Genomic DNA, 17,672 nt, shown 5'->3' on the forward strand with positions numbered 1-17,672 from the left:
TGTGTGTTGGTGTGTTAGTAGTACCTGCGTGTGGGAGCCTGTGTATGTGTGTCTTTGTATTTATGTATATGAGTGTGTGTCTGTGTTTTGTGTAGTATGTCTATGTGTATTTCTGTGGGAGTGTATGTGTGTGTGTGTCTGTTTTTGTGTGTGCCTGTGTGAGCATGCATGTTTGTGTCTGTTGTGTCTGCATATGTCTCTTGTGTCTGCATGTGTGTGTGTGCATGTAAGTGTATGAGTGTGTCTGAGTGTAAGTTTGTGTGTCTGTGTGAGTAATGTGTGTGTCTGTGAGCGTGTATATGTATGTGTGCATTTGTATGAATGTGTGTAAATTTGTGTACATGTGTCTTTGCCTGTGTACAAGTGTGTATCTGTGTTGTGTAGTATGTCTTAGTGTGTGCCTGTGTGTGTGTTTCTGTGCTGATGAGTAGTTTTCTGTGTGTGTGTGTGTGTGTGTGTGTCAGTGTGTTAGTGGTATCTGTGTGTGGGAGTCTGTGTACATGTGTCTTTATGTATGAGCATGTGTCTGCTTTGTGTAGTATGAGTGTGTCTCTGTGGTATTTATGTTTGTGTCTGTTTTTGTGTTTTTGTGTGTGCCTGTGTGAGCACGCATGTTTGTGTTTGTTGTATCTGTATATGTGTATGTGCATGTAAGTGTTTGATTCTATGAGTGTGTCTGTGTGCAAGTTTGTGTCTCTGTGAGTAGTAGCTGTGTGTGTGAGTATATGTATGTAAGTGTATTTCTATGAGTGTATGTGTGTCTGTGTGAATTGTATCTGTGTGTGTATGTAAATGTGCATTTGTGTATGTGTGTGTCTCTGTGCATGAATGGTATCTGCGTGCATGTGTAAGTGTACATTAGTATGAGTGTATGTGTGTCTCTGAACTGTGTCTGTGTGTGTGTATAAATATGCATTTGTATGAGTGTGTGTATGCATGAATGGTATCTGCGTGCATGTGTAAGTGTGCATTAGTATGAGTGTATGTGTGTCTCTGTGAACTGTCCTTATCTGTGTGTGTGTATATATAAATATGCATTTGTATGAGTGTGTGTGTCTGTGCATGAATGGTATCTGTGAGCATGTGTATGTGTACGTAAGTGCATTTGTATGAGTGTATGTGTGTCTGTGTTGTATCTGTGTGTGTATGCAAATGTACATTTGTATCAGTATGTGTGTGTCTCTGTGCATGAATGGTATCTGTGTGTGTGTATTTAAGTGTGCATTTGTATGAGTATGTGTGTGTGAGTTGTATCTGTGTGTATATGTAAGTGTGCATTTGTATGAGGGTAAGTTTGTGTGTCGATGTGTGTGAGTGATATCGGTGTCTGTGTGTGTGTGTGCGCATAAGGCGTCTGTCCTTGCTGCTGTTGTAGTCTAGGTCTTGTGCCCACTGTCTTTTCTTTGCCATTGTCCTCATCCAGGCTGCTCTCTCGATGACAATGGGGTTGAGTTTCCAATTGGACAGATCTGGTCGCCTGGTGACCCCTGTGAGTTATGCATCTGCCAGGTGAATGACAACCTGCTCGCCTTCAGCTGCTTTACCCGGCTGCCCCGCCTCACCCAGAGGAGACAAGCGTCCTGGCCCCTCCAAAGGCTGGCCTCAGGCTGGCTGCAGTCTCCCTCCAGCACTGTCAAGTTCCACTTTCACAGAAAGGGTTGGACACAGTTTATCCTGCCCTTGGTAGATGTGTGAGGACCGTGGTGCTTGGCAGTTGGCCTTAAGAAGTGGGTATGGTTGGCTGGGCGCAGTGGCTCACGCCTGTAATCCCAGCACTTTGGGAGGCTGAGGTGGGTGGATCACAAGTTTAGGAGATCGAGGCCATCCTGGCTAACACGGTGAAACCCCGTCTCTACTAAAAACACAAAAAATTAGCCGAGCATGGTGGCGGGTTCCTATAGTCCCAGCTACTTGGGAGACTGAGGCAGGAGAATCATTTGAACCCAGGAGGAGGAGGTTGCAGTGAGCTGAGATCGTGCCACTGCACCCCAGCTTGGGCAACAAAGCAAGACTCCATCTCAAAAAAAAAAAAGTGTGTATGTCCAAGAGTGGTGGCTCACGCCTATAATCCCAACACTTAGGGAGGCTGAGGTGGGAAGATTGCTTGAGCCCAGGAATTTGAGACCAGCCTGGACAACATGGAGAGACCCTGTCTCTACAAAAAAAATACAAAAATTAGCTACGTGTAGTGGCATGCCCCTGTGGTCCCAGCTACTTGGGAGGCTAAAGTGGGAGGATCGCTTCCTCAGCTCCTGAGGCTGACCCAGGAGGTCGAGGCTGCAGTGAACTTTGATCACATTACTGCATTCCAGCCTGGGTGAAAGAGAAAGACCCTGTTTCAAAAAAAAAAAAAAAAAGTGTGTGTAACACACTGTGCATGTGCAGGGAGCTGCTGGCATGAGGAGTAAGATTTAGGAATCTTCATAGAAGGTTTTCCCCAGGCATGGATAACTGAGGGAGTGGGGCAGCCTGAGACCTAGTTGTTCAGGCTGTTTCTGTGAAATTGCAATGTTTTCTTCATGACTGCAGATCGTGTGACCTCACCATTTCGGAAATGGGTAAGGAGGTGCATGAGTTTAAGTCAGATGGACAGCAATGCAAACATAGCTATCCAGCCAGAAATACAACTCTTTTAGCTCATTATTGAAGCACTAGTCATTGCGGGTTTTTTTTACCATTACGTATAATGGCAAAAACCGCAATTTTGCACCAATATAATCCATGCTGGCTTTCCTTTCTACTTTAAGAGCTTCGAGTCTTTTAGAGGTTTATTTCTCAAAATGAGGTCTCTTGCACCTGCGTTGGGAGCCCTGGTTAGACGTGCAGGCTTTCGAGGCCCCGCCCACACCTCTGCCCTCAGAAACTGCATTTTAATCTCTAGGTGATTTGTGTGCACTTTCATGTGGGAGAAGCCTAGCCTTCTAGTGCCTTCGATGAGCCGTTGGTTAAAAAGCTGTAAGCTGAACACGTCTCATTGAAATTAGAGTTGGGAGGAAAGTCCATCCTGTGCTATCTTCTCCTTTATGACTGATTTCGGGCGCCCATTATCAGTCACCAAGAGAGTGATACAAAAGGTTCAAACTGTCAGATTTTTTTTTTTTTTTTTTTTTTTTAAAGAAAAAGAGTCCGGGTGCGGTGGCTCACGCGTATAATCCCAGCACTTTGGGAGGCCGACATGGGGGGATGATCTGAGGTCACGAGTTCAAGACCAGCCTGACCAACATGGTGAAACCCTGTCTCTACTAAATATAAAAAAATTAGCCTGGCATGGTGGTGCATGCCTGTAATCCCAGCTACTCAGGAGACTGAGGCAGGAGAATCGTTTAAACCAGGGAGGTGGAAGTTGCAGTGAGCCAAGATTGCGCCATTGCATTCCAGCCTGGGCAATATTGAGTGAGACTCTGTCTTAAAAAAAAAAAAAAAAGAAAAGAAACCTTGTATGGCACTTTGGCTTTCTGAAATAGACATTTCTGGTGGCATTGTTTTTTCTAAAAATAATGTTTTATGGTACTCTGTAGGTTCCCGGTGAGCCAGGTTTCCAGGGTAAAGGTGAGAAAGGATTTGGATGGGGGTAACGGTGCAGCCTTTGGCTGCTACAGGAAGCCGAGGAGAACAGAATCCCAGCCCTGACTTTCCTTCTTAAAGATGCGTAGACTTCCTGGAAGGCTCCCATGGCCTTTCCCAAGTAACTGGTCCTCTTTAGGGGGACCTGCCACCTTTCAGCTGCATCATGGTGCCTTTCAGGGCAAGCCTTGGCCAGGTTGCTACATTGCCGTTTCTTTTGCAGGGCGGGGAGGCAGGGGCTGGTGTCACCGGTGGGGTCTTGGTGAAGTTCCTCCTTCCTCCAGGCAGATGGCTCGGTGAGCTGCAAGAGAACAGACTGTGTGGACTCCTGCCCTCACCCGATCCGGATCCCTGGACAGTGCTGCCCAGACTGTTCAGCAGGTAATCCCCTGCCTCCGCCCCCAGCCCCCAGGGCAGGGCATCTCAGGGGGTCCCACCTCCAGGTTCACCCTGCACTGGGCTCCTTTGCGCTAAGCCCTATACAACCTTCATCTCTTGTCCTAACAACCCCAAGGGACAACCCCATTGCACAGATAAAGAAACTGAGGTAAAACAGTTTGCCCAAGTCGGGCCGCCTCTGAGTGCTGGAGGCAGATCTGAAGACGTGCAGGACTTATAGTGCAGGTGGGCGGTACAGGAGCTGTACCTGTGAGACAATGGGAAAACAGCAAGAGGAGAGAAGTTGTAATAGTCATTTTTACCTTTTCCATGATTTCAGAAGTAATGTTTTATTATAGAAAATGTATTTTATTTTATTTTACTTGTTTTGAGACAGCCTCGCTCTGTTGCCCAGGCTGGAGTGCAGTGGTGCAATCTCAGCTCACTGCACCCTCCGCCTCCCGGGTTCAAGCGATTCTCCTGCTTCAGCCTTCTGAGTAGCTGGGATCACAGGTGCCTACCACCACGCCCAGCTAGTTTTTGTATTTTTAGTAGAGACGGGGTTTCACCATGTTGGCCAGGCTGGTCTCGAACTCCTGACCTCAGGTGATCTGCCTGCCTCGGCCTCCTAACGTGCTGGGATTACAGGCGTGAGCCAACGCACCCGACTCCATTATAGAAAATTTAGGAAAAAAGCACAGAAAGCAAAAATAAAAAATATTAACAAGGACCTATTATGACTGTTAAATTTGTGTTTATGTCCTTCTAGTCTCTTTTTGTGATGCTCATACACATTTAGTAGATGTACATTTTACATATATATATATATTTTTTTTTTTTTTTAAAGTTTCCCCTACTATCTCATCACCTGCTTTTACACTTACCAGTATGTTATAGTATCATCACTCAGATCAGGCTTCTGGGGCTGCCAGGAATCAGAGAGGGGAGTGGTGTTGGGGAATGTTCTGGACAGACGGGGTTGGTGGTTTGACTGAGTTTGGAAGGCAGAGAGGAGTTGGGGGGCCTCACACACACCCGTATTTCCAGTCCTTCCGCCTGATCCTCCCTGGTGAGGAGGTAGAGGACGAATCTCCCCACTCTCCCAGGGTGAGAATACTGAGGCCAAGACACTTGATCCTTTTGCTGAATCCAGTGGGAAAAAAGTCAATACACGATCGAGACAATCCAGACAGGCATTTTGTCCCTTCCCTAACTCCCAGGGTGACTGCCTGGGGAGGCACATGGCCTCCCGTTTGCTATCCAGATAAGCCTCTGACCTTGGCCCTGGCCGGGGAGCCTGGTCCCTGGCCACTCCCAGCTGGTGCTCAGCACGTGCTCTCTCTGGCAGGCTGTACCTACACAGGCAGAATCTTCTATAACAACGAGACCTTCCCGTCTGTGCTGGACCCATGTCTGAGCTGCATCTGCCTGGTATGGACCACCCAGATCTGACCCCCGCCTCTGGAAACTCCCTCACAACTGACATCGGCTCCTGAATCCCAGAGGCAAAATCCAGAGACCTCCACGACAAGGGATGCTTCTGGTTCATGGTGGAAGTCAGCTCCCTCCAGTCCTGCCCAGGGTGACCCTTCAGACAGGGCCAGATAAATTTTTTTTGTTTGTTTTTGAGATGGAGTCTTGCTTTATCACCCAGGCTCCCAGGTTGGAGTGCAGTGGTGCAATCTCAGCTCATTGCAACCTCCGTCTCCCGAGTTCAAGCGAGTCTCCTGTGTCAGCCTCCTGAGTAGCTGGGACTACAGGCATGCACCATCACGCACAGCTAATTTTTGTATTTTTGGTAGAGACAGGGTCTTGCCGTGTTGGCCAGGCTGTTTCTGAACTCTTGAACTCAGGTGATCTGCCCACCTCAGCCTCCCAAAGTATTGGGATTACGGGCATGAGCCACCATGCCCAGCCCAGATAAATGTTCTTAAACCTGGCTGGCAAAGTCCTCTGCTTCCGGGTTACCCACTAGAGATGGTCTCAGGGATTCTTGATGAGGGTGGAGGTGAAGCGCACAAACCTAGAACCCAGTACTGGAACCTTTTCAATAGACCCACATAGTCAAGCTCTTGCTGTGTGCCAGGCCCCTCATAGGCATGCACTCAGCTAATCCATTCCAGAATTTATCATCTCATTCTTCTGGATGAGAAAACCAAGGCACAGAGAGAGTCTTTGCTTAAGATCCTATAACTAGTTAATCAAAGTACTGAGAATGGAACCCTAGCATTGTGATTCCGAGATGCACATGTATTCTGAGTCATACTGCCCCTCAGTCTGAAAAAGCATGTCACGTAGTATCACTTAATTTTTGGAGAATGAAAAAAAATTTTTTTTTTTTTTTGAGACAGGGTGTTGCTTTGTCACCCAGGTTGAAGTGCAGTAGCATGATCATGACTCACTGCAACCTTGAACTCCTAGGCTCAAGCCATCGTCCCAAGTAGGTGGGATCACACCCAGCCAGGATTACCGCCACACCTGGCTAATTAAAAGATTCTTTTCATAGAGATGGGGTCATGTTGTATTGCCCAGGCTGGTATGGAACTTCTGGGCTCAGGCAGTCCTCCCACCTCGGCCTCTCAAGGTTTTGGGATTATAGGCATGAGCCAATGCACCCAGGCAAAAAGTTTTTTCTTTTTTAAAAGTTTATTTTATAAAATTTTTATATAAAAAATAAAATCTTGCTGTGTTGCCTAGGCTGGTCTTGAATTCCTGGCCTCAAGTGATCCTCCTACCTCACCTTCCCAAAGTGCTGGATTATAGGCGTGAGCCACTATGCCCAGATGAAAAAAAATTCGTTTATTTATTTTTTTTGAGACAGTCTCGCTCTTGTCGCCAGGCTGGAGTGCAGTGGCATAATCTTGGCTCACTGCAACCTCTGCCTCCCACGTTCAAGCAATTCTCCTGTCTCAGCCTCCTGAGTAGCTGGGATTACAGGTGTGTGCCACCACGCCAGGCTAATTTTTGTACTTTTAGTAGAGTCGGAGTTTTGCCATGTTGGCCAGGCTGGTCTCGAACTCCTGACCTCAAGTGATCTGCCCGCCTCGGCCTCCCAAAATGTTGGAATTACAGGAGTGAGCCACTGCTCCGGGCAAAAAATTCTTAATGCTTATTATGCTGACGGTCTGAATGTGGGATGACGCTGCTTTGCTGGCGTGGGTACAGATGCAATATTCCTTTGGTGATCTGTGAGCCTCAGCAGAGTACATGCGTGACAAGGGACACGATCTGCAGAAAGATTGAGAAACTCAGGGTAAACAGCCCTGTGCATGTAAACAGCCCTGGGCTCCTTACCCTGAGTGACCCACTGCACGTAGGCCCCAATTGTTCTCAGCCTTGGGCTTTGGGGAACTTTGGCCCCTGGATCTTCCTCTCTTAGGTTTTGGTGCTCATCTTTTCTGGGCAGTTCATGCAACAGGCACCTGTTAACAGATGCACTCCGTGGACAGGGCCATGTTCTTACCTTTGAGGGGCTTGAATTCTAGTGGGAAGATGGACCCCAACAGAGAAAATGTGCCCCCTGCTCCACTGTCCTACCATGGACTCCTCCCACAATGTTGATCGTTCTGATGAGCACTCAGTGGCTATAGGAGCGGCGTTTTCCTGAGTGTCTCATCAGCTGCCCTGAACCGAGGGCCTTGTGTGTTTTCTGTGTCTTGCAGCTGGGCTCAGTGGCCTGTTCCCCCGTGGACTGCCCCATCACCTGTACCTACCCTTTCCACCCTGACGGGGAGTGCTGTCCCGTGTGCCGAGGTGAGTGGGACCAGCTACCCCATGTTCGAGGCTCCCGGCCAGGCCTTGGCTCTCATGGGCTCCTGTCTCTTCTGCCTCCACAGACTGCAACTATGAGGGAAGGAAGGTGGCGAATGGCCAGGTGTTCACCTTGGATGATGAACCCTGCACCAGGTGCACGTGCCAGGTGAGCTGGGCCTGGGAACCCAAGAGCGGCCCCAGAAGAGGGCGGCTTCTTGCCTTTTGTCCCTTTGCAAAACATGGAGCCCCTTAGCTGGCATAAGTCCATCCTCCTGCCATCCTCCACCTTTAATTAACTGCCAGAATATCTGTGGTTTTGACCATCTCTCCCTCTGTGGAAGTCCGGAGGGAGAAGTGGTTTCCCTAAGGGGGTCCTGCCATGGCTGGCTTTACCTGTTCTCCAGGCAAGGGCTCAGGCACTGTAGCCTCTGTCCCGGGATCTTTCCATGGGTCCTGCTGCTGGTGCAAGAGGCCCATGAGGGCACTGCCCAGGGCAGGCAAGATGCTCTGGGCTTCCTCATGGGGGTCCTTCTGCTTCCCCAGCTGGGAGAGGTGAGCTGCGAGAAGGTTCCCTGCCAGCGGGCCTGTGCCGACCCTGCCCTGCTCCCTGGGGACTGTTGCTCTTCCTGCCCAGGTAAGTGGGCCTCTGGGTCCTGGAGTGTCTCCACCATTTTCTTCCATCTTGCTCTTCTTCCTCAGTACGTAGAACTTATAAAGGGCCGGATGAGAGAAAGCCAGGCTCAGAGAGGGAACACAGCTCGTGCAAAGTTGTACAGCTGTGCTGTGACCTGCTGACCCTCGTCCCATGCTCATGATGCCACACACGATGGTGTTTGTTTATTTGTACTCCCTTTTTCTTCTTTATCTCCTTTCTTAATCTCTTCCTCTGCTTTCTTCTTTATTTTAAATTACAACATGGGAACTAAGTCCATTTTACAGAAGAGTAATCTCTTAACATGCATTGAGCACCCACTGTGTGCCGCGACACCTCATGTGTCTATACCCCTGCAATACTCCTGTCGTCCTGTGCCAGGTGAGGAACAGACCCAGGGAGGTGAAGTGCTGTGCTTGAGTTCACATGGCTGATTGGTGGTAAAGCCAGGATTTCAGCCTGGAGTCGATGCTTTTAGATAGGACAGTGGATTGATTCCCAACAACTGATGCCACTGTACTCCAGCCCAGGCCACAGAGAGACACTGTCTCTAAACAACCCAAAACACAACACAACACAGCACATATTCCTCCTGTCCCACTGAGATTTTGTACCCTTTGACAATCATCTCCCCATTCCCCTCGCCGCCACCAGCCTCCGTAACCACGATTCTACTCTCTGCTTCTTTGGGTTCAATCATTTTGGATTCCACATAAAACTGAGATTTTGCAATGGTTGTCTTTGTGTGTCTGGCTTATTTCGCTTAGCATAATGTCCTCCAATTTCATCCATGTTGTTGCAAATGACCGAATTTCCTTTTTCTTTTTTTTGAGGATTCTCACTCTGTCACCCAGGCTGGAGTGCAGTGGCGCTATCTCAGCTCACTTCAACTTCTGCCTCCCAGGTTCAAGTGATTCTCGTGCCTCAGCCTCCTGAATAGCTGGGATTACAGGCGCACACCACCACGCCCGGCTAATTTTTGTATTTTTAGTAGAGAAAAGGTTTCACCATATTCATCAGGCTGGTCTCACACTTCTGACCTTAAGTGATCCGCCCACTTCGGCCTCCCAAAGTGCTGGGATTACAGGCGTGAGCCTGTCATTTCCACGTTTTAAAAGGCTAAATAATATTCCATTCTGGATAAAGAAATGTGGTATATGCAGACAATGAAGTACTATTGACGGACACTTAGGTTGGTTCCGTAGCTTGGCTACTGTGAATAGTGTCACAGTGAACACAGGAGTGCAGCTGTCTTCCCCAAACTGACTTTAAATCTTCTGGCTAAATACTCAGCAGTGGGATTGCTGGATCTATTTTATGTTTTTTAAACTTCTAGGAAGACGGAATTTTTTTCACTGATGGTGGCCTGAATTTCCTTTTTTATAAAATATTTGTTTAACTCCTTTGACTGTTCGAAGAGTATGCTCTCTTTTCGGGGGCAGCTCTTCAGATCTGTGGATGATGAGCTTTTAGGGCGGGTGGCGCCGGGAATATCCGCTGAGCCTTTAAATCCATCATGTTGGGGACATCATAGATTGTACTTCATTATAACCACCACAAACTTCTCTGCATGCTAGTGGATATTAGTCCCCTGACTGTCTAGAGACTGATTGCTAGCTAACATGCCAGGCAGTTTACTCAGCATTTTATACCTTACTTAAATGTATTACCTCATTTAAATGTTCATGGAATGTTCCAGCGTGGCTGCTATGTTCCCCATTTTGCAGGTGGGGAAATGGAGGCTCAAAGAAGTTAAGTTTCTAGTTGGTGTGTAAGACTTAAGCCTAGGTCTCTCTTATTTCCTATCCTGTGCTCTTCCCCATCCTGCCCTCCTACCTCCACATGGGGAAACTGAGGCCCAAAGAGGTGACCTCCAGGCCTGGCCTGGTGGCTCATGCCTGTAATTCCAGCACTTTGGGAGGCCGATGTGGGCGGATCGCCTGAGGCCAGGAGTTCGAGACCAGCCTGTCCAACGTGGTGAAACCCTGCCTCTACTAAAAGTAGAAAAATTAGCCGGGCGTGTTGGTGCACGCCTGTAATCTCAGCTATTTGGGAGGCTGAGGCAGGAGAATTGCTTGAACATGGGAGATGGAAGTTGCAGTGAGCTGAGACTGCCCCCTGCCCTCCAGCCTGGGCAACAGAGCAACACTGTCTCAAAAACAAAACAAAGAGGTAACCTCCAGAGCCCAGCTCCTTCTCCTGAAACACGTTATGTTTACCACATACCTCTTATTAACAAGAACTCCCTTTAAGGGAAAACAACTTTTTATTGAAGTAGAGTATGTTCTCTTTTGATGATTTTTTTTTTTTTTTTTGAGACAGGGTCTCACTCTGTTGCCCAGGCTGGACTGCAGTGGTGCGATCACAGCTCACTGTAGCCTCAACCCCCTGGGCTCAAGCAATCCTCCTACTTCAGTCTCACAAGTAGCTAGGACTACAGGTGCGTGTCACCATGCCTGGCTAATTTTTTGTTTTATTTCCAAGCCCATGAAGTGATAAACGCTTGGCTAATTATTTTATTTTATTTTTTTAGAGACACTGTCTTGCTGTGTTGCCCAGGCTGGTCCCAACTCCTGGACTCAAGCGATCGTCCCGCCTTGGCCTTCCAAACTGTTGAGATTACAGGCATGAGCCACCGAGCCCAGCCCCTTTTGATGATTTTTTAAAAGTATAACAGCTTTCTTAGGATACAGTTCATATGTCATACAATTCACACATTTAAAGTAGATGATTCAATCATGTTAAGCATATTTTTAGAGTTATGCAACCATCTGTTAATATGAATAGTTGATTTTAAAAATATAATCATTCCATTTTTTTATGTGCTTGACAACATCTGATTTTTCCTTGATCATACCTTTGATACTCTTTCTTCTTCTTCCTTTTTTTTTTTTTTTTTTTGAGATGGAGTCTCGCTCTGTTGTCCAGGCTGGAGTGCAGTGGCATCATCTTGGCTCACTGCAACCTCCATCTCCCAGGTTCCAGTGACTCTCCTGCCTCAGCCTCCTGAGTAGCTGGACTACAGGCACCACCATGCCTGGCTAATTTTTGTATTTTTAGTAGAGATGAGGTTTCACCATGTTGGCCAGGATGGTCTCAAGCTCATGACCTCAAGTGATCCACCCACCCAGCCTCCCAAAATGCTGGGATTATGGGCATGAGCCACTGTGCCTGGCCTGATACTCTTTCTTTTTTTGCTTCTTCACTCTTCATTTTCTTTTTGCTGAGCTTCTTCCTTTTTTCACAAATGATTCCTGACTTTCTGGTGGTTTATCTTAATGATTTTTTGACTTTACAAGGTACAAAACCATCAAAATTTTGCTGTATTTTGAATTTTGATCTTTTCTTGGGTTATCAATATGTGACACATGGATATTCAGCACTTTATTAAAAAAATAGGATTTGACTTAGATGATTTTTCCCAACTGTAGGCCAATGTAAGTGTTCTGAACACACATAAGGTTGGCCAGGGTTCAGGAAGTGAGCTGTATTAAATGCATTTTTGCTGGGCACCGTGGATCACACTGATAATCCCAGCACTTTGGGAGACTGAGGCAGGAGGATCACTTGAGCTCAGGAGTTTGAGACCAGCCTGGGCAACAAAGTAGGATCCTGTCTCTACTAAAATAAAGTAAAAGTAAAGTAAAAAGTAAAGTAAAATAAAATAAAATATAAAATAAATAAATACTAGCCAGGTGTGGGTAGCATGTGACTGTGGTCCCAGCGACTAGGAGAGCCAAAGTGGGAGGATCGCTTGAGCCCAGGAGGTCTAGGGTGCAGTGAGCCATGTTCACACCACTGCACTCCAGCCTGGACAACAGAGTGAGAACCTGTCTCAAAGAAGGAAAAAAAAAAAATCCTTTTTGTTTTTTTTGGTGAAACGGAGTCCTGCTCTGTCTCCCAGGCTGGAGTACAGTGGCATGATCTCAGCTCACTGCAGCCTCTGCCACCCGGGTTCTAGTGATTCTTGTGCCTCAGCCTCCCGAGTAGCTGGGACTACAGGCACATACCACCACGTCCGGCTAATTTTTGTATTTTTAGTAGAGATGGGGTTTCACCATATTGACCAGGCTGGTCTCGAACTCCTGACCTCAGGTGATCCGCCCGCCTCGGCTTCTCAAAGTGTTGGGATTACAGGCGTGAGCCACTGTGCTTGGTCAGAAATGCATTTTTGATTTATAGGTTTATTGGGATGTGACCCCATTGTAAGTCGAGGCACATCTGTGTTTATTTTCTCCTTGTATGCTGAGCCTTTATGCAAGGCCCTAGGCTGAGACTTTTCTAAAAATTCTTCAAAGAAACTATTTTTTAGAACAGTTTGAGGCTCATGGCAAAATTGAGTGGAACGTAGAGAGTTCCCATATGTCTCGGACTCCACACGCCACAGCATCGCCCCCTATTAGCACCCCACACCAGTGTGGCATGTTTGTTATAATCGGTGATCCCGCACTGACACTGACATGTCATTGACATCCAGTGTCTATAGTTCACATTGAGGTTTAGGCTGAGTCTCTCCATGCACCCTTTCATTCACACTCGGTCCTTACTGCTGTGCCCATTTTACAGATGAGGAAACAGAGGCCCAGGGGAGTTGCATGCCTTGCGTGAGGTCACACAGCTAACTGCCTGCCTGCCTCCGTTCATGGCTCCTTTAGTCTTCCCTTCCTGGAGGCAGGAGCTGGCCGGTCCTCACCAGGTGTGCCGAGGCCCCTCCGAGGACAGAGCTTGGGTGTCCCTGGTGTACCTTGTCCCAGAGCCACCTTGGCCACTGGAGAGAACCATTGAGCATCTCATTTCGCCCTCCTCTCTCTAGATTCCCTTTCTCCTCTGGAAGAAAAGCAGGGGCTCTCCGCTCACGGAAATGTGGCGTTCAGCAAAGCTGCTAGGAGCCTGCATAGAGACACTGAGGCCCCTGTCAACTGTAGCTCCTGCACTGGGACCCCAACAGCATCACTCTCAAGGCCGGCGCTCCATCTGCTCCAGCTCCTTTTAAGAACAAACTTGACAAAAACACAGACTTTACCTACAAGCCCAGCAGGAGCTCTTGGTCCACACTCACCCGCTTTGGGGCCCACAGGCACTTTCCCAGGGGAGCCTGGGGCCTCCCCTCGACTCTCACGAGGGTCTTCGACCCCTCCAGGAGCCCCCACTCTACCTCTAGCTTCCCCAGGGGCTCCTCAGCCACCTCCTGTGACTCCAGAGCACTCATTCTCAGCCTCTGGGGCCCAGATAGCGTCCAGGTGGCCTCCTCTGCCTACCGCCCTCCTGACAGAAGCTTCAGCACTTTCCATGATGGACCCCAACCCCTCGAAGACCCCCATCACCCTCCTCGGGACTCGCACGCTTTCTTCCACCACCTCTAGACTCTCTGCAGCCCTTGCAGCCACCACTCACCACAGCCCCCAGCAGCCCCCAGTGGGGGCCTCTCGGGGGGAAGAGTCCACCATGTAAGCCGGTCACTGTGTCCGGGAGACTCAGGAGAGAGCACACTCTGCCAGTGGCTCAGGGAGTGTGCAGGGCGGCTCCAAGGGTGAACCTCGTGGGGATGCCTGGGTTCCCTTCTGCAGGGGCCCTGGTGAGGATGGAAGACCCCCAAAGCTGGATGTAACCTTGTTCCCAAGAAGTGTTTGGACTGTGCTGTAAGAATGGAGGAAGTGGTTTCCACTGTCAGCATCCTCCCTGGACCGCGTGGCCAGCTCATGTTTTGAGAAGGGTCGGGGCTGCCAAGTTCTCCTAGAGGACGAGTCACGTCCGGCTGGGATTCCACTCACTGGGACTGTACCGCCAGGTGTCATGCGTCCCCCTGAGGTTTCCTGATTAAAGGTTGTCTCGGTTTCCCCAGGCTGCGCTGCTCATTCACCGCTTACCTGTGGGAAGGCAGGAAACGTGGCCCCAAGCCCACAGGTGGTTAGTGAGCGCCCACCTTTACCCCACTGCTGGGGAGAAAAGCTGGCACTAAATTGTGACTGGGCTGGGGAAGGGTCTCCTGTAAGCACCTGGCGACCTTTGATATTGGGAGACTTCTTTTTATTTTTTTCCCCAAGATCATGATTTTATTTTGTTTTTTTTTTTTTTACTTTTATTTTAAGTTCAGGGGTACATGTGCAGGTTTATTATATAGTGAAACTCGTGTCACAGGGGTTGGTCATACAGATTATATTATTTCATCACCCAGGGATTCAGCTCAGTACTCATTCGTTATTTTTCCTAAGTTTCTCCCTGGGCCCTCCCTCCACCCTTCCATAGACCCCAGTGTGTGCTGTTTGCCTTTATGTGTGCATGTGTTCTCATCATTTAACTCCCACTTCTAAACGAGAACATGCCGTATTTGGTTTTCTCTTCCTGCGTAACTTTGCTAAGGATAATGGCCTCCAGCTCCATTCATGTTCCTGCAAAGGACATGATCGCATTCTTTTTTATGGCTGCATAGCATGTACACCATGGAATACCATGCGGACGTTGTGGGGCTTCCACAGTGAGAAGGGAAAAGATGATGGAGGGGACTTACTTCTGGGAAGGAATCTCTGAGACTAAATGAGAGGCCAGCAGTTTCTTTTTTGACACAGAGTTTCGCTCTTGTTGCCCAGGCTAGAGTGCAATGGTGAGGCCTTGGCTCACTGCAACCTCTGCCTCCTGGGTTCAAGCAGTTCTCCTGCCTCAGCCTCCTGAGTGGCTGGGATTACGGGAACCCACCACGACACCCGGCTAAGTTTTTGTATTTTTGGTAGACGTGGGGTTTCACCACGTTGGCCAGGCTGGTCTTGAACTCCTGACCTCAGGTGATCTGCCTGCCTTGGCCTCCCAAAGTGCTGGGATGACAGGCGTGAGCCACCGCACCTGGCTGGGCCAGCAGTTTCTTAAGACGTCTTTTTAGCATGAACACCTGTGGGCAGAGGGGAAGGAGCGGGCAGGGAGAGTGGGGCTGCTGGGCCTTCTCGAAGCCCCAGCCAGCCCCCTCTGGGAGCTCTGGGGCTAGGCTGGCCCTTCAGAGCTGTCCTGAGCTGGGGCCACGGGGCAGGGCTTTCTGCGGAGATTGATCCTTCCGTCCTAGCATGGGGATCTGAGCAGTGCAGCACAGTGTGCGTGAGAGACGGGAAGAGGACAGTGCCATCATGAATGGGGGGATGAGGATTTGTGATAAGGGAAGTGATGTGGGTCTAGGAAGCAGAAGCTGCCCTGTCACCAAGTCACCACTTGCTACCATTTTTTTTTTTTTTTTTGAGACAGAATGTTGCCCTGTCACCCAGGCTGGAGTGTAGTGGCATGATCAGGGCTCACTGCAGCCTCAACTTTATGGGCTCAAGCCTTCCTCCCACCCCAGCTTCCCGGGTGGGTGGGATTAGAGGCACGTGCCACCACGCCTGTCTAATTTTTAAAACATTTTTGTAGAAACGGGGTCTCGCTGTGTTGCCTAGACTGGTCTAGAACTCCTATGCTCCAGTAATCCTCCCACTTCAGCCTCCCTGAGTACTGGGATTACAGGCATGTGGCCTCACACTTGCTGCCACTGAAACCCATGGAGGCTGCCGAGTGAAAGCACCTCCAGGGCATGGCCTGTCACTTTGCTGAGGCTGCCCTCTTCTGAGCCCTTCTCTATCCTGCTGCTCACTCTGTGTCCCAGGGCGAAGCGTCTGCTGAAGTGTTCCCTGGCTGCAAAGGCAACCTGGTATCCAGTCCGGATGACAGTGTAGTCAGGCCTCTCACCTGAGCGTGGTGGCAGGAATAATGAATGTGGGAGATAGGAGCATGGAAACCAAAGAGTTTGGAGAGGCAAAGGACTTAAGAGACTGTTTTGTCCAGTAAGATACAAAGGGTCATGGTCATGAGTGAGGTCTGGGGCCCATGAAACTCAAGTGTGAACCTCACTCTGCTGGACTAGCTGAGGGATATTAGGTCTCTGCTCCCTTATTATTTTTTGAGATGGAGTCGTGCTCTGTCACCCAGGCTGGAGTACAGTGACGTGATCTTGGCTCACTGCAACCTCTGCCTCCCAGGTTCAAGCGATTCTCCTTCCTCAGCCTCCCGAGTAGCTGGAATTACAGGCGTGCACTACCATGCCCAGCTAGTTTTTGTATTTTTAGTAGAGACGGGGTTTCGCCACGTTGGCCAGGCTGGTCTCAAACTGACCTCAGGTGATCTGCCCACCTTGGCCTCCCAAAGTGCTGGGATTACAAGCATGAGCCATCGTGCCCGGCTTTTGCTCCCTTATTTGGACAATGGGGATAATAACAGGCCTGCTTTATGGAGTTGTGACATTGACGTGTGATAATGCCTCTGTAAGTCTCAGTGGTTTACACGTGTGGCCCTGTGGCCCCTAAGCTTGCTACAGCCCACCAGGCTTAGTGATGCCACGTGGGGTCTGATTTCAGGATGAAAGCGTAGAGTGCTCATTGTCCCCATGCTGCAACTTTTCCAACAAGTCCGTCTGTCAATATGATAGTGGCTAAAAATTAGTGTCGATTTCCTCATTGCTCTTCTTTTATGCAATAAGTTAGCATGCAATTTAAGTTTAATACTAGTCCCCCCCACCTGCCTCTGCAAATAGGACTCATGTCAATGATGTTCATTTTGAATGTTTAAAAAAAAAAAAAAAGGAGTCCGGGCGTGGTGGCTCATGCCTATAATCCTGGCACTTTGGAAAGCTGAGGCAGGCAGATCACAAGGTCAGGAGTTCAAGACCAGCATGACCAATATGGTGAAACCCCGTCTTTACTAAAAATACAAAAATTAGTTGGGCATGGTGGTATGTGCCTATAGTCCCAGCTACTTGGGAGACTGAGGCAGGAGAATCGCTTGAACCCAGGAGGCAGAGGTTGCAGTGAGCCGAGATCGTGCCACTCCACTCCAGAGCCTGGATGACAGAGTGAGACTCCATCTCCAAAAAAAAAAAAAAGAGTCGGGTGCGGTGGTTCCCGCCTGCAATCCCAGCACTTTGGGAAGCTGAGGCAGGTGGATTGCTGTGAGCTCATGAGTTTGAGACAAGCCTGGGCAACATGGCAAAACCTTATCCCTACAAAAAATACAAAAATTAGCCAGGCGTGGTGGCACATGCCTGCAGTCCCAGCTGCTAGGGAGGCTGAGGCTGGAGAATCACTTGAGCCCAGGAAGCAGAGGTTGCAGTGGGCCGAGATCACACTACTGCACTCCAACCTGGGTGATGGAACAAGACCCTGTCTCAAAAAAAAAAAAAAAAAAAAAAAAAAAGAAAGAAAAAAAGTTAGTGGGGGGGTGGGGCAAGGGGACAGCTGTAAACAATTTTCCTAAGTTTTTCCAAGTATAAAAACATGCTTAACTGGACTGTTCCCCAGCCAGTATCACAGCTGAG

General features: G+C 48.8%; 1 protein-coding gene across 4 annotated transcripts in view; it reads left to right on the plus strand.

Annotated features, from left to right (window-relative positions):
• Positions 1-14,605, plus strand: part of VWCE (von Willebrand factor C and EGF domains) — a 41,685-nt gene extending 27,080 nt beyond the window's left edge. For 3 of the 4 annotated variants that reach the window (XM_007996326.3, XM_073015723.1, XM_073015724.1), the window contains 7 exons: positions 1,424-1,509; positions 3,849-3,945; positions 5,291-5,373; positions 7,605-7,695; positions 7,779-7,861; positions 8,239-8,329; positions 13,161-14,605. In XM_007996326.3, the coding sequence (XP_007994517.3) occupies positions 1,424-1,509; positions 3,849-3,945; positions 5,291-5,373; positions 7,605-7,695; positions 7,779-7,861; positions 8,239-8,329; positions 13,161-13,798 (1,169 nt within the window). In that variant the 3' untranslated portion in view covers positions 13,799-14,605. The remainder of the gene's footprint in view (positions 1-1,423; positions 1,510-3,848; positions 3,946-5,290; positions 5,374-7,604; positions 7,696-7,778; positions 7,862-8,238; positions 8,330-13,160) is intronic. The other variant, XM_007996344.3, reaches the window with a different exon arrangement.
• The last annotated feature ends 3,067 nt before the right edge of the window (positions 14,606-17,672 follow it).

Source organism: Chlorocebus sabaeus, chromosome 1 (genome assembly GCF_047675955.1).
Source record: "Chlorocebus sabaeus isolate Y175 chromosome 1, mChlSab1.0.hap1, whole genome shotgun sequence".
NCBI lineage: Eukaryota > Metazoa > Chordata > Mammalia > Primates > Cercopithecidae > Chlorocebus > Chlorocebus sabaeus.